Source organism: Pithys albifrons, chromosome 12, assembly GCF_047495875.1.
Source record: "Pithys albifrons albifrons isolate INPA30051 chromosome 12, PitAlb_v1, whole genome shotgun sequence".
NCBI lineage: Eukaryota > Metazoa > Chordata > Aves > Passeriformes > Thamnophilidae > Pithys > Pithys albifrons.
The window spans coordinates 13,880,797-13,896,640 of record NC_092469.1 but is presented as its reverse complement, the minus strand read 5'-3'; the positions used below and the strand labels follow the sequence as shown (position 1 = coordinate 13,896,640).

Here is a 15,844-nt window from a genome sequence, read left to right as displayed (position 1 = left end):
TGCCATGGCACAGAAATCTGCAGGAAGCTGAATAAACACTCCTGCTTACTCGGATATCCCTTTAACATTCAGCATCCTCCAGGCCTTCATTCACTGGAACCTGCTGTAACTGCTCACTTTAATTTTAAACAATAAAAGCCACATGTTATGATATTAGAAGGGATGTAGAGACACCGCTACTTGGCAGGGCCATGTGGAAATTGTCATTATGGGTTGAGGAACTCATTCAGATTGAGTGAGTAATCAAATTCACTAACTGATGATGCAGAATAGCTAAAAAGTAGGCTTTCATTAGGAACCTGCAGTCGTTTCAGTAGGTACTCAACAGAATATTACAGCAACAACAAATGGGATCTTTCAAAACACATTACTGTACACTTACTTGAAAAAAATTCTGTGTACAGTTCTGTAAGAATCAACACAATAAAAATGGTTATTTGGGTCATATGCAATGTAATTTGCATTTATTTTCAGCTGGTGATAGACAGCCAGGACCATTGGCCATGCCTTCAGCCTCTACATCCCCAGGGATCCCACTGCTGAGGGAACCCTGCAGCCAGGGAGCCAGGGCTGGCTGCAAGGCTCTACAGAAAGAGAGAGCTTTGTGCTACAGGGTCCTCCATCAGGCCTCATAGAGAAGGAGAAAAGGGTTAGTTGAAGAAAATTCAGTATAGTGGAGAAGCAGCAAAATTAAACTCAGTCCCCCCACCAATTCCCTGATGGGAAGCATAAGGTCACCATTGTCACCATCACCATGTACAGCAAGGCTGAGCTGTCCCCAGGTTCCCACTGGCATGACACTCTTACTGCAGGGAGGAAAAACACAGCCATGGCACCTTCTTTGAGAGACACCCAGGTTTGAAACACGGACGGCACTGGTACAAAACAGATACAGCTCCTCCTCTCTGCTGACTGCTGCTCTTCAGTGGGGATTTTTGAGGAGTGAAAAAAAGGGAGGAAGAAAGGAGGAGTGTGCATGTGTGAATAAAAAGTGAGAAAGATACACGTGTGTGTGTATGTATATGTGTGTGTGTGTATATGTATATATACACACGTTTCAATGAGCACAGAAAGGCTCAGTGCCAGAGTGAGTTTCACTCTGGTTTACAAAGGAGCTCTCTTCTGGATTCAGCAACATCCCTGACTTCCTGGGAACATGACATCTTTGCTGTCTAGCAATGGGCAAACTCCATTTGTTTGCTAATGGCAGCAATGTCAGTGGTTTACATGGGATTTAAATACTTGATTATCACTGGCAAATTCAATTTTGGGGATAAAATTACCGTAGTTTGGTGTAGAAAATTTCAACTTTTATTTAATGTAAACATAAAATCCAAGCTTCAGAGTAAGGAGTTAACTAGACTTGGGAGTCTGAGCTTTTTAAAATCCTCACAATGAAATGACATAAAAACAAGTAGCATTGATCTAACAGAGGCCATGACATCAACTCCTGAAGAATCAGAAAACCTCTGCTGAAGGGAGATGTAGGGTTTGGGGTTTTTTATTTTAGAACTATTTAATCTGCAAGAACATTGGAACTAGCTCCCTGCTGGGGTCCTTACATTTAGTCCAGCATTCAAGGAGATGGCTTGGCAGAGATAAAGGGAACACAGGAATTTCCCCTGGCTTTCAGCAGACATGGCTGCACACAAGTTTGCTCTCTTGATTTAACCCGTGACAAAAATCTTGTCGCCATCTATACAAGGGCTAGGGAGACAGGTCACACGAAATTGCACCAAGCTGCTTCCACATGTTATTTTTAGTCTTGTCTGTCATTTTAGAGAGCTGTGTGTCAGAGACAAGCATGCTGCAGAGGACAGAGGTAGCTCTTTAAATAAACTCTCCTGCAAAGATGAGAACAGGCTGTAAATTCTTGTACCAGGCAGCACCATTTTCATTTTTCATTAAAAAAAAAAGTTGGTGGGAAAAAAATAAAAACAAACCCAGAATGGGGACTCAGAGTCTTCTGGGGTCTGCATGGAGGCAAAACTCGCTCTGGGGCCAGAGGTGTGGTAGGTGTCATGACTAATAGGACACAGTCCCAGAGACAGGGCTTGCTGCATATCAAGCACACCTAGAAAAACAAGACCTCTTTCAGTGCCCAGGAAGGATGAGAGTTCAAGGCTCTGACTTGAGCTTGGCTCGCAGGACAGGAGCTCCCCAGCTCCACTGCAGCAGAGTGCAGACAGCTTTTAGCTTTCCTTGGGGTACCTGCAGGCTCTCTATTGCTGCAGCAGATCAGTGACCACTTCATAGACAGGGAGCAAACTACTCAAATGCCCCAAATTCTCAGGCTCCTGGTGGAAGCTTACTGCATTTCTGCAAGCCACTTCACCCACTACTGAAGCACAGAGTTTGTTTCTGAGCAACCTGCTCAGCCTACTAATCCCACAGCATCTGCTCCAGGCACATCAGGCCCTCACAGCTGCTTCACCATTACCCTGCAGCCACCCTACAATTACAACAGGTCTTCTCACCCTCTGTATCCCAGAAGGAAACAATCCCACTCTCCTCCCAAAGTCTTGCTTGTAAACAGCAACAACTGCAAAACCTACACCTAAACCAGGAGCATGTGGATTGGAAGATCTCTGGAGAATCATGTAGGAATGATTTTTGTTTAAAGGAAAAAAGGTCCAAAGGGGCACATATCCCTGAAAGAGACACCTGAAATAGAAATAACCAATTATATCCCATAATCCAGGCGAGGCTGGCAGTGAGCTGCAGAGAGCCAAACCCCTTTGCAGTTATATGTCAGGGAGTACCCAGAACAGCAAGAACTGCCTATATGTACTTATCTAGAGACTAAAACTTCTTAAAGTGTGAGATTTTAACTTTATGCAATGCAAAGGGAGGCAGTGTAATGCATTGAAGGAAACTGTGATGGTCAGCATAGAGAAACATCGATATAAGCAGGTCAAATGCTAGAGAGGAAGTTACTAAAGAAGTTACTAACAGGAGATAAATTAATCTGACATTTTACAGAGCTGCCTGTAAAAAGATGTCTTCTTGAGAGGAACATGAAGCTTCTGTTACTAGAAATGCTAAATGAAAAGGAAACAGATCATAAAAGCTGTTAGGAAAAGTGTTTTGGTCTGGTGCTTACCCTCTCTTTGTAGTAGAAGGAGCTAATGGAGACCTGCTCCTTCTCACTGCGTGTCGGGCTCCCACTGTACAAACGCAGGTTGCCCGGAGTCTCTGTGCGGATCTTCATTGGAGTAATGAGGCCACTGTGGTATGCTGATAAAGCTGACAGGGATCTGGAAAAAAGGGAATACAATTTCAGGGGCTTTCACCCACCAAAATGTCCTGCAGCTTCCCACTGACATCTCCACCAACCCAAGCTGCCAACAATGGTTCCAGTGTATTGAAAGGAGTCTCTGCTGAGACTGAGTCATGGAAAGGCTCAGGCTTTCCATGCAGAGGGCAGAGCTAACACTAGAGGTCAGTAGCTCCAGCGTGGGATCTGACATTTTCCTGCTTTCCCTACCCACACCAGCACACCCCAAATGCCATGCAGGGCACTCACCTGGGCGTGGGCTCCATCGGAGATACTGCTCGGTGCATGGTCATGGGTCTCGTGAAATACACCAGGTACCCTGAAGAGACAGGACACGGCATAAAGACCATGAAACAAAGAGCAGATTATTCAGGGGTGGTTTACACAAGGAAACCTGGTCATTTAAGGTATCAGGGGCAAGGTCCTGGCTGCCTATCCACTACCATGAGCACTTTTAAACTACAAGTAGACAACCACATTTTTTCAGCCCAAACCCTGCAAACTCATTACAAAGTATGTTTTATTGAGATGTTTCTTTTAAAAGCATAATTTCAAGTGGCTTATAGCTGTTAAGAGAAATGACAGGAAAAGAAAATGAGCAAATAAATCCTTGTGTTTTAATTCTTCACCAGAACTTGTCAAGCACTGATACTGCAAAGGCAAGTGAGGCAATGTTTGGCAATGGAGAGAAACCATTGTGGCTTGTACAACTCTCCCCTTCAACAGGAGAGCCCCAGCCACCTGAAGGCAACTCCAAAGCACTCTCTCACAAGCCTTACCCCATTTGTTAGCACTTCAAGTGTTTACAGCCATGCACTCTTGAAAGAGTTTCAGAACTTAGTAGACTTCACTGAGCCTATTCAATGCAATACTATTCTGTTTTACTTTTGTTTGGGAATTCAGAGGCCTGTCTGGAAAGCAGCTTTCAAGACACACTCAGACTGGGATGCAGTCAGGTCCAGAGAAGGCATGAATGCATCTGAAACAGCTCAGTGAAACTTAACAGCTCTTACTCAGATCTTAACCTGGTTTTCAATTATCTTTGCCCTGTACGCTCTCCTGGAAACCTGGACATGACTGCACCCCATCTCCCATTTAGGAAAAGTTTCCCAGTGACCTTGGGAAAGCTATTTTGGGCATCAGAAAGAGTGTAGAATGAGAAAGGAGTAGTTAGTAACAAGAATATGGTTTCACCAACTGGCATATTCAACCCCAAATCACAAGAATTTTGTGAAGACTGAGTACCAAAATACATACAGCAATGTGATGCTGGTAGGAGAGAACTAGGCAAGGACAACTATTCTGTAAAAGACGTCTGTTAGTGCCTCTGGCATGCCACAAGCCAAAGGCCATCTCATCAGCTACTCATGCATTTCCAAATCCTAAAATCCCACATGCAAAACCAACTGCAAAATTAGTTAACAGTTCTTGTCTCATCTATAATTTACCCAACATCGCTACTTTAATACCATGTCTTGTCTTGGTCAGAGCCAAATGTCCCCCAAGACATTAACAGGACCTCTCCCGGGTAGCTGTTGTAATGTATCAGTGACAGGGCTAACCTGCACCACAGAACCTGGCTCCAGAGGTCCGTGGAAATGGGATGTTAGAGTCCTGGTAGGAGCCATAGGCATTGGAGACCCGGGCGAACGTGGGTAAGGGGGATGTTACGGAGTTTGACAAAACGTAGGGATTGCTGGACGTGCTGTCCTCTTGGTTCTGAAACAGAAGTTACCCAAGGTTACACTCCTGCTGCCACAGGAGAGAAATCCAACCAGATCACAGGACATGGCTTTGCCAAGCAGCCCCATAGGAGGTGCTCATCCCTCAAGCCAGAGCAAACCAAGCTCAGAGCACGGTTACTGCTCCAGCTGCAAAGGCACTTCCAAACACGTTTGCCTTTGAGGGAAGAGCTTCTTTGGCTGCTCATCCAGAGATTTTTCTCCCATCATAACTGTGTTGAAATGCAGAGTTTAACTGGGGCAGAAACAGTGGGAAACTATACACAAAATCAGACCTTCAGACTGTGGATGACTCTCAAGACAGCAAGCTAAGCTAAACCTGATACCTCAGTGATGCAAGTGAGACAAAATCTCTGTAAATGGGAATATCACACATCTGTGGGGCATCAAATGCAGGTTGGGAGTCTTCAGGCAAGGAAGGCAGGTGGTGTGAAATACTGGGGGAACCCAGTCCTACCTACAGGAATTTTGGCAGAATTTTGGATCAAGAATGCTACAACGTAGGTCTAAAGGAATTCTTCAAAGGCACTGGTGCCTGGCTTGAGTCATCAGATTTTCATACAGCGGAGAAAGTTCCCACTCGTACAATATTACTTGCTGAAACCCAATAGAATTAAGCCTTTCTATGTCTTAAAAAAGTGTCCTTTATTTGTGATGAATAAACAAAACTTCTCAGAAAAGAAACCTGAGGAGACTCTTCAATCTTTTTCTGAATGCTGACACCCCCCACTCTGGTACACCTCACCCACACACAGACCTAATACCTGACACTGGGATGCTGAGTAGGTATCACAGATCTCTCAGCTAAGAGCAGAGTGTGACAGGGATTTATCTGCAGCATCATCCTACAAAACCACAGCACAAGGCTTCAGAAAAAAAAAAACACAACAAAAAAACACCCCAGATTTTCACAGTTGGGTTTTTTTAAGGGAATAAAACAAACCCCCTAGAATAGGACTAGCAGGATCTTTAACTAAAACTGAGAAGGTAAAGACATCTGCCACTGTCTTTCAGGCAAGAATGAACCCATCAATTCCCTGAGGCCTTTTATCTTCTCTCACAGATGATAACTATGCCCTAGCACTCAGTGAGATACATTCTGAGCTAGGAAGCTACCATGCACCACTAAGATGCTCCAACCCCCAGTCATCCCCTGTTAACCTGAATACCAGAGTTCCTCAAAGCAACAAACCTTCAGGCCTCATTTGTGGAAACAAAACAGGTCTAAGCATCCACCTAGTTATCTTCAACAGTAACCTGAAGTGCTCACACAAATGTAATGGCCAGTCACAGGGGTCTATTTACACAAGGCAGTTAAACGCCTCCCTTACATCTGATCCCGTCAGATCTCGGAAGCTAAGCAGGGTCAGCCCCGGATTAGTACTTGGATGGGAGACCTCCTGGTAAATGCCGGGTGCTGTAGGTTCTAGTCCTGAGGACTTCACTGGCACTGTCCAAGCTCGCTCGGCCGTGGCAGATGAACCTCAGGACTTAAACGGTGGGGCCAGTTCTGCGCACGCTGAGCCTCACCTAAAATCCATTGCGCAGGCTGGAAGGGCACACCCACGTGGGGACAGCCCTTCCCAAATCTTCGTTCGCGAAGCCAAGCCCCACACACACACACACACACACATCTAATGAGGCCACTGCAGTTAGAAGCATGGGACATGGGAGAAGACAACAAACTAGGGCAGAGAGCCCACGCAGTTCTCCATACCACCACAGACTCCAGCCAGGACACCAGCTGACGCAGGCAGGGCTCCAGGCAGCTCTGGTTCCGCTTCACTTTCTGCAGGGAAGTGTCTTTCAGGATCTGGAATACACACGAGATGCAGCTTGAATCATGGTTACATCCACAGTTTGCCCACATCCTTTTTGTCTGCAGAGCAGATAAGATGCCAGGATCCAGACAGGCCAAAGACATCCCATAACATCCACTGGAGCCACTGGTGTGTTGTCTGCTCTGAGGAACAGCTGTGAGCTTTGATTAAAGCACTGAGGCTCATGTTGATGCAGCACACTCTGACCAGGACTTGGCCTTTGATACGACCATGGCCCACACAGAATCACAGACTATTCTGAGTTGGAAGGGACCCACAAGGATCATCGAGTCCAACTCTTAAGTCAATGGCCCACACAAGGGATTGAACCCATGACTTTGGCATTATTACAACCAAGTTTTAACCACATATTTCATGGCAAACTGGGTCAATTTTTTTCAGGAAGGAACCCAAACTCATCCATCAACTTGGTGATAGGGAAGGGATTCATTCCATTAGCAATGGATTTGCAACACCAGAAGAACAAACACCAGGTCTGGAATAAAGAGGGCCCATGTAAAACAAATCCCCTCATTTTTAAAACAGTTCCTGGAGGAGAGCAAGAAAAAACATCCCAGCTCAAATATGGTATCGTTGTGCAGCTAGATCCTTATCTGGTCATTTTGCCTATAATGGAGCTGAGGGTAATCGCATGAGGAGAAGGATTTTAGGGATTGTCAGGCAATACACATCACACCGGAACACGGCAGCAATGAAGACCATGTTTAAGAGATCAGCAGAGAAAGGCAAAATACTGGGGTGCACTGTCAACAAAAATCTCATCCTACAGGCTCCACAATTGATCAGTTCAGTGTGATCTGTGGAATGTCTTCAGCAAGATCAGATAAAAGCTAGATATCAAGTATCCAGCATTTGTACTTTTATAAAGACAGTGTATACTCCACACGCACCTTCAGCAGCTTTGCCTTCATGGAGGCTGTGATAGAGGTTGGGTTGATGAACTGGAAGGATGGTGCAGCATTATTGGGATACTGGACAGGGAACATCACCAGCATCCTGACTCTGTGGTTGCCGCAGTGCACTGACACCGTACAGCTACGACTCACCGCATCCATCTGTGAGGAAAAACAATTGCTCTGTAGTCAGACCTCCAAGGACTTTTAAACCTAAAGTGGCTTAAATTCATGCTGAGGCACTGATTCCTCTGCACAGCCATAAGACAAAGTCAAGCTGCTCTCAAGGGCAGGGAACACAGTCAAAGCAGAAAACCCCAGGCAGATGGGGACAGACTCAGCTCGCACCAGCAGCCTGACAATCCAGCATCTCAGCACCTGGAGAGCACAGCCAGCCCAGGCAGCACCAGGAATCAGGCTCTTCTCCCAACAGTTGCTGCACCACAGCCCACTTCACTTGGCCAGGGAGAGCTCCAGGCTCAGTGCAGCAGTAACAGACATCATCTAAGATTCTGTACCACTGCCTCAGAAAACTCCATCAGGATCATCCCAGGAGCTGTGAAACCCAGGGGTAGGTGAAGAAGACAGGCAGCAGCCTCAAGCCTCCCAGTCCAGTTCAGTGCTGTACCTCCAGCCAGCTTTTATGCACAGAGGAGGGTTTGGAGTGCAAGGGGGATGCCAAAACTAAGGGAGAGAGTGCAGAATAGGGAGGTCTCAGCAGATGGGGCTCAGAAACAATTGAAATGAGACCAACTGCATGGAACAAGTCACTTTCCACTCTGCAGTCTAGGCAGAAAGGAAAACACCATTACGCCTTCTCAAGACCAGCCAGTGTACTTGCTGTGCTGAAACACTTTCCTCACTCCCAGTGTCTGGGATTATCCTCTTTCTTACTACCCCTGGCCAAGAGGATCTCCACAGCTTAAAATAAAACTTGTTTACACACAGCAGTCACTGCAGCAAAGAAGGTTCCCCTCTAAAGGCTCCAGTGAGGCAGCCTGCCCACATCCCCTCATAACAACCAGCAAGAGGAAACTCTCTACCTCCACATTGACATTTCGGATCTGCACATTGATCAGTGAAAACTCCTGCTGCAGTGTTTGTGGCAGCCCCAGCTGGTCCGTTTTCTTTCCCACCAGAGGGTCATTCAGGAAATCTTCTTTTAAGGCTGTCAGGAAAGATGGAAAACAGGCTGAAACAAACTGTAACAGACAGATTGTGGGCACACAATGTCAGGAGGCAGTCAAGAGACCAGGTTTTCCTCTGCCCTTCTGACACGTGAAGGTGTGAGTTTTACCTGACAAAGACCTGTGAGCTGGAGGCCTCAGCTGTTGCTTAGAAGCAGGCCTCTCACCCTTCTCTTCAAAAAAACAAACCTGTCTGCACATAGGTTTCCCAGGAAGTTTACAGAAGTTGCCTGTACTCTGTACAGCTCTAAACAGTGCTTCCCTTTCATGAGACCCCTCCTTCTCCCTACACAGTCCTGCCAGAGTCACAGTCAGCTGAACTGGAGCTTCTCAGTTCAGTGGGAAGGAACTGCAGCCAAAGCAGTTTCCAGGAGGAGCTCTGATCTTTGGGACTAACACCCCCTGCCTCAACTCCTAGCTTTCAGGGAAAGCTTCCAAAGCATAATAATGCTTTGGAAGAGAGCAGAGGGTATTTCTGGCCCTAATAGAGGCTTAATTAATTTGTAGCAGACATTTGCATTTAATGTTGCAAAGCACTCTAACACTTTAACAGTCTTTAAAGGTTCATCAAAATGCTGGGTCTAGCTCTCCAGTTTCAACAGTTTTCAGAAGGACAATAATCCCTGAAGGCCAGAATACATTTGAACAGCCAGGCAAGCATTGCAGGACACAAGGGATTATGGTTAAGACAACAAACTTCACTGAGTTGCAGAGGAATTGGTCTCTGCCTGTGGTTGTGCTTGCCTTTTGCCTCGTTTCTTTCTATGCACCCCTCTTAGGGCAGAGGCAGCTCCTTCTGAGGGTATTTCTGAGTGTGGCAACACTTCTTAAGAAGGCCAAATGTATTTCTTGATGATGGTTCCAAGGACAGAAGTCTGATTTTTCAGCTTTCATTCTCATGCTTGCAATATCACATTGCAAGGACTATTCCTAGCAAAAAAATAAATGACAGGAAAAGCAAAAAGTTGACCTTTTACAGGCATTTGCCTAAAAGTTACTGACTTGCTGCTGGGACAAATATCTGGCATTACTGATGCCCAGTGGGTTACTGAATTTTGATAGGTAGGATGCTTAGCCACTCATTTCTGTTTGCAGTTTTATTACAATGCTTAGATATACTTCAGAAAAGGGAGCTGAAAAGGAGCTTAAAGGAAGATCAGTGGCTCTCATGGAAGATAATTATTTCTAGCTCGAGACACCACATAGCTTACTGAAAAGCCAGCTCTGAGGTTCCCAGTATGGGCAGTATCCTCCCTTTGTCTTCTCCTGTTCCCTTCCAATTAGTTTCTAATCCCCCAAAGCCATGTATTTGTACAGATTCCTAAAGCTCCTCTATACGCAGCAGCAAAGAGAACTGAACACTGAAGGCACAGCTGGGGGCTTTCTGATTTACCTACAAAGCTCTGTTCCCTTCAAAGATCCCCCAAAGTGCTTTATTAATGTAACACAGAGGCTTTGTCTGCAGCTGAAATGCAGCCACATCCAGGGTGAAACATCAACAGTCCACAACAGCTTTTAGGCTAGAAAGCACTGAAGCTCCTACCTAGGGATTTGCTTGTGTATTAATCCTGCAGTCATGGGATTTGCAGCAAAATCTACCCTGCTACAGATAAGCCATATTCATTCCCTTTGGCCACATGGAAAACCCTACCAGTCTGAACCAAAGCCAGACCCACATCGAAACTACGTAGGACATACGGATGTGACCTCATCAGAGGAAGTAAAAGAATTAACTCTCCTGTGGAAAAAAGAGAGGTCAGGCAGCCAAAATGAGAACACTCAATGTTCCCAGCTGGAGAAAGAGAGGTTGTGTTACCCCAGAAACACTGCTTATGGTGAGCACAGGTACCTGGGCTTTTTTGTCACCTTATAAAATCCTTATGTAGACAGAGGAACTTCACTGGGGATTGCTGGGCAGGAAATTTCCAGTTTCACTAAGGGACCTCACAGTTGGCTCCTTTATTCAAAGGACAGACATTTGACCACTTCCTCCCCTTCTCTGCAGTTTGTCAGCAAGTCAAAGAGAGAATCAAATCGCTCCTCTCTAAACCCCTCACATGAGGATCCATTGTAGCACTGCTACAATACAGAAAGAAGCTGTGAATTTAAACCCAAACTGACACAAAGGCATGGGTGCACTCAACTCTTCTTCCTCAGCAGAGTTGTAAAAATCTCTTTAGACACCTTTTTCACATGCACTTCACCTCCATGGGTCTCAGCTGCTCAAACTCTTCTGTTCTGGTACTTACACTCGTCAAACACTAACCCTGAATGTTTAACCTGGCCAGAGCCTTAACCACACAAACTCTCTTTTGCTCTCCTTCCTTTCATGCCTTCTTTTCTATAAAGCCAACCCAATGTTTTCTGTTAAGGTCTCTGACCCATTCCCATCCACACTTCTGGCACTCAGAAGCTGGAGATAATAGCCCTCCCCCTCTGCTCTGCCAGCCTTCAGCCACCTCTCATTAATACATTACCAAAAATTCATGAGCTCTCTCTGTATCTACTTCTGGTGAAGACACAAGCAAACATCTCCTTGTTAGATCAGTTCACACAGTGACCCCAGAAGTGTTCAGGTACCAGGTGTGATGTGAGCAGCTTGTGTGGGAGTGCTTTCCCACACACCCCCCCTTTCCTGTGGGCTCATCTACTGGCTTAAACTAATCTACCTTCTTAAGAGCCAGAACTTACTTTACTGCCTTATTGCCTGATTGTCTTCTTTTTTGGCAGCAAGACACAACTAAAACATAACTGTAATGCAATTAAATGATAATCAGAAGGAATTAAATGAAAAAAGGAAGAGCTTTGTTTTACAGCTAGAATCATTGTGTTAGAAGAGGAAAAACTTGTGAGGACTCTCCTGAGTAACCCCTAGTGCTTTACCTCCTCCCTAACAGTGAATCCATGAAACTCTGAAACATCAGGTTGTGCTTTGCCTATGAGGTTTTCTTACACCAAGACGTGTCTTCTTCCCAGCACAAAGACCCTGGTGTCTGAGATTCCACAAGTCATCACTTTTCTCACCTTCCTCATCCCCATGTCCAGAGTTATGCTGGGGCTCCGTGTCCTGGGGGTGAAGGGTCTTGTCTGGCTCTGGCAGATGAGAAATCCCATCAATGAGGTCCTCAACTCCATCCAGGATATCATTAGCACAGAGCTGAAAAGAACAAACACATCCACATGCTGCACAACAGAATCCAAGCTGTGGAAAGAGCCACCACTAAACAACTCACTTCTCCAGACAGACGGATTTGCAAGGTCTGTCCACGCAACAGTCATGACTAAGACCTTGCCACTATTTTTGTAACAGACACAGGTGATCTTCCACTTTCCAGCACCCTCAGCTCTGTCACCTCAGACAGCCTGGCCAAATCTCCTGCTCACTTACAAAGCCACTTAATTGACAGGGCCAGTCTAAGTTACAGAAGTTTTACTTAAATCAAAACTAAAATTGATATTACTTTAATTCCTTGAAATAATTTGTCAAAACTGGTTTAATTTTTTAAATCAAATAGAGTAGTAGCATACTTTCTGTGTTTGATATTTATACTCTAGTAGGATCTAGAGACCCAGGTACAAACTATGGGCTCTACTGCTCCAGGTTATGTATCAAAATGAGACCATAAAAACCTGTATTCTAAGTTCAGCACAGGAAAACAGGGAAGATGAAGAGAAGAAACATAGGGAGGAGGAAGAATAAGGGTGTGATGTAGCAAATTACAGCATTGGTCACCAGTTAACCTGGCACCGTGTGTGTAGTTTGACCCAGACAAAGACAAGGACAAAAGAGTGGGAGCCAGCAGAGGAAAAGTAAAGGCTCGACAAGTATGAACAATTTATTTAAAGACAAGAAAGAAATCAAATGTTCACAAATATATCAGGTAGGAGCAAAGGGTCATTTTTCATAAAGTTTGTTACAGACCTGCAGGACTCCTGCAGGATCTGTGCTGGGACACATGCTTCTCAACATATTCATTAAAAACCTGGAATAGGAGGTGAATAGCGACATGACCAGGTTTGCTGCTGCCACCAAGGTTTTCAGGGCAGTAACAAGAGTGGCAAACGGCAAACAATCACAGAAGGACCTTACAGGAGTAACTGTATAAAAATACAAGATGAGCTTTGGTTCAGGTAAATATAAAGCAAGGCACATGGGGAAAAAATGGCAAGTTCAAGCTGACTGGGAACAAAATGTAGAGGCCAGACTAAGCTAATGTTTTCATGGAATTATGTCCAACAGTTTAAAACCAAAACTGAGTATTGAGAAATCTTTGCAAAGAACAAAGCTCAGATCCCCATCCCAAAAAGCATATGGTAGAACTGAAAAAGGGTCATGAAAAGCAAAAGGACAATCAAAGGTCTAGTACAAAGGATGAAGTAAATCAAGACCCTCTGACTTGAAAAAGTAGGTAGCTGAGGAGGGATATGATGGAGATCTACTGAATCATCAGTAATGTAGAGAAGATGACTCATATCATTTTCAATGTAATGAAATTAGCAGGTTGCAAAATAAACAAATGAAAGGAGCTGGTTTTCCACACAAGATGCAGGAAAGCCACGAAACTCCTTGTTGATAGGATGTTTAAGGTCACAAAAATTTAGACAGGTCCAAGGAAACATAGAACAAGTCTATGGAAGTGACAGTCATCAAGCTCTGTCAAATACAAAGATGGCAGACTCAGTGAGCCTCTAAGCTGCAAACTGCAGGAGGCTGGCAGGGCATTGGAGAGAAACATCACTCCATGCCTGCCTTGTTCTTAGCCCCTTCCAAGAAGATGTGACAGGGCCATATGGGCCATTGTGGCCATATGAACCTCTGGTTTGACCCAGCACAGTTGTTCTAGTAATTGCATCACCAATCTGTCACTGCTGCACAGAGCAGAACCACAGGACTCACACCACCTGCCTCAGGCTTAGAGGCAAAGGAAAGAATGGAAGGAAGTCAAGGGCACAATCCCTACATTTACCTGATACCTAAAACACCAAGTAATAGTCATATAGTCCTGCAGCCATGGAGATGGCATCTTCAGAGGCAATGCAGGCAGTAACAGACCTCCACCTGTCCAAAATGACTTCTATGCTTTACTGTTAGGTAACAAAGTAGCCTTGCACTTCCACATAGGCTTTTGAGGCACAGGCTCAGAGAAACCCCATCACAGGTCTCCTTGGGGATGTTTTTGGGATGGAGCTGAAGAGAAAAGAGAAGTGGCAGCTGGCTGCCATGTCTGCAGCTGCAGGATATCAGAGGAGCGACTGGGAGTGAAAGAAAAGGAAGGTGAATCCAGCCTCCAAGAAAACTGGCTACTGTTCAAAAGCAAAAGTGCTCACGTACCCTCTGCAGTTGAGAGTCAATCCGCCACATCCGCAGAGTTTGATCCCGGGACCACGTAACCAGCTGGTAGTCTTTGGAACCTAAAAAGGACAGAAACTATTAGAGACCCCATTGGAAAACAGAGGCTATCTCAGCACAGTGTTCAGTACAAACAGATTCAAATAAGCCAGCAGGGACATCCAATGGATACTGAAAGGCTGAGTGAGTCTTTTTCTGCTTTGAATTGGCCTTTGTGCCTTCCTGCAGCACAGTTATCACATCCCTAAAGAGGATGTAATTTACAGGCCAAAGGCACAAAGCAAGTATAATGAATGTGATGCAAGTTTTCCAACTAGGAATGATCAAGATCTACAACAATTATTTAAATAGAAGAAATAATACCATAAAAAGAAATGTTTCTCAACTATAACTGTAAAGTAAAATTATCTTTTAGCTTATGAAATCTGTTTCAAGATGCAGATGTTTCATAACATTTCTAAGCTAAGAGAAGCTGGTTCTGCCTTCTGTTTTTTCCTTGACACTGTTGGGTCATGCCAAGACAAGTTCAGGTTGTAAGGAAACAGATCTAGCCATATACTATCAACAGATATGGGTACACAGACTTATTTATGTCCATGTTTAGGTCTTGTGATACAGTTTTAAGTTTCCCTGTCAAACAGCTGCTACGCTTAAAGAATTTGCTGCTGCACAGCTGCTTCCTACACCCCTCTGCTGAGGCACAGGGGGTGTCTAAATACAGCACAACAGACTCTGTGGAAGGAAACTTGTACTATCTTGGTTGCCTCCACACTGAAGCAGACTTGGAACGCTTGTGTGATTGATTTATGTTGCTTGAGATGAGCACGACGTCCAGCCTTGGGGATGTATCTATTAACTCAGACAAGAAAACCAACTGTGGCTCAAGCCTGCTTGAATGTTCATTCACAAACTGCCTCAGACTGTGCCTCCAGATCCTAACACGGTTCTCTATTGCTCTCCTCTTTTGAAAGAGGAAAAGCAAGATATAGAGAAGCAGCTGACAACTGAATGGCCCCAGCAGCTGGTGACAGAGGGCTGGACCAGCACTTTGACACAGCACTGCAAAGCTGTAGCACAAGTGACATGAAAGCCAGACGTGCATGTTCTGTCAGTGGCAGCTGAGGTGCTGGAAACAAAGCTGTGCTCTGTGTGGTTATCCAACCTCTGGCATGGAATTTCCTATACTTAGCTGCTTATGTTGGAAAATTCAGTCAGGACCAAACTCTATCAGTAGCCTCCCTATCCAATGCTCTATCCCTCCCCTGCCTTGGCCAGCACACGCATAAGATGGGTTTTCTGGGTCTGTAGTCTGGAATATGCTGAAGGCTGCTGATCCAGGCCATAATGTGAGAGGTTAACTGGTTAGCCTGCAGCTCTGAGCAGGGGGAGAGTGGCTGCACTCGTGTACCCATCTAATAGTTTGAACAATTTATTCTGAAAGATTCATTTAAAAATAGACTCACAGGAGAGTGGAAGCAATGAGAGTCACTGGTGACCCACTCAGCATTTGGTAGATTTGCTTTGTTAGCAGGGAAACAAGAAGGCAAGGTTTTT

The 15,844-nt window shown here is 45.0% G+C and overlaps 1 protein-coding gene across 3 annotated transcripts in view; it reads right to left on the bottom strand.

The window, feature by feature from the left end:
* Positions 1-15,844, bottom strand: part of WDR59 (WD repeat domain 59) — a 49,267-nt gene that overhangs the window by 15,930 nt on the left and 17,493 nt on the right. For all 3 annotated transcript variants that reach the window (XM_071567466.1, XM_071567467.1, XM_071567465.1), the window contains exons 11-18: positions 14,273-14,352; positions 11,965-12,097; positions 8,797-8,921; positions 7,751-7,915; positions 6,737-6,832; positions 4,840-4,996; positions 3,527-3,596; positions 3,104-3,257 (exon numbers count right to left, since the gene is read on the bottom strand). In XM_071567466.1, coding sequence (XP_071423567.1) covers positions 3,104-3,257; positions 3,527-3,596; positions 4,840-4,996; positions 6,737-6,832; positions 7,751-7,915; positions 8,797-8,921; positions 11,965-12,097; positions 14,273-14,352 — 980 coding nt within the window. The remainder of the gene's footprint in view (positions 1-3,103; positions 3,258-3,526; positions 3,597-4,839; positions 4,997-6,736; positions 6,833-7,750; positions 7,916-8,796; positions 8,922-11,964; positions 12,098-14,272; positions 14,353-15,844) is intronic.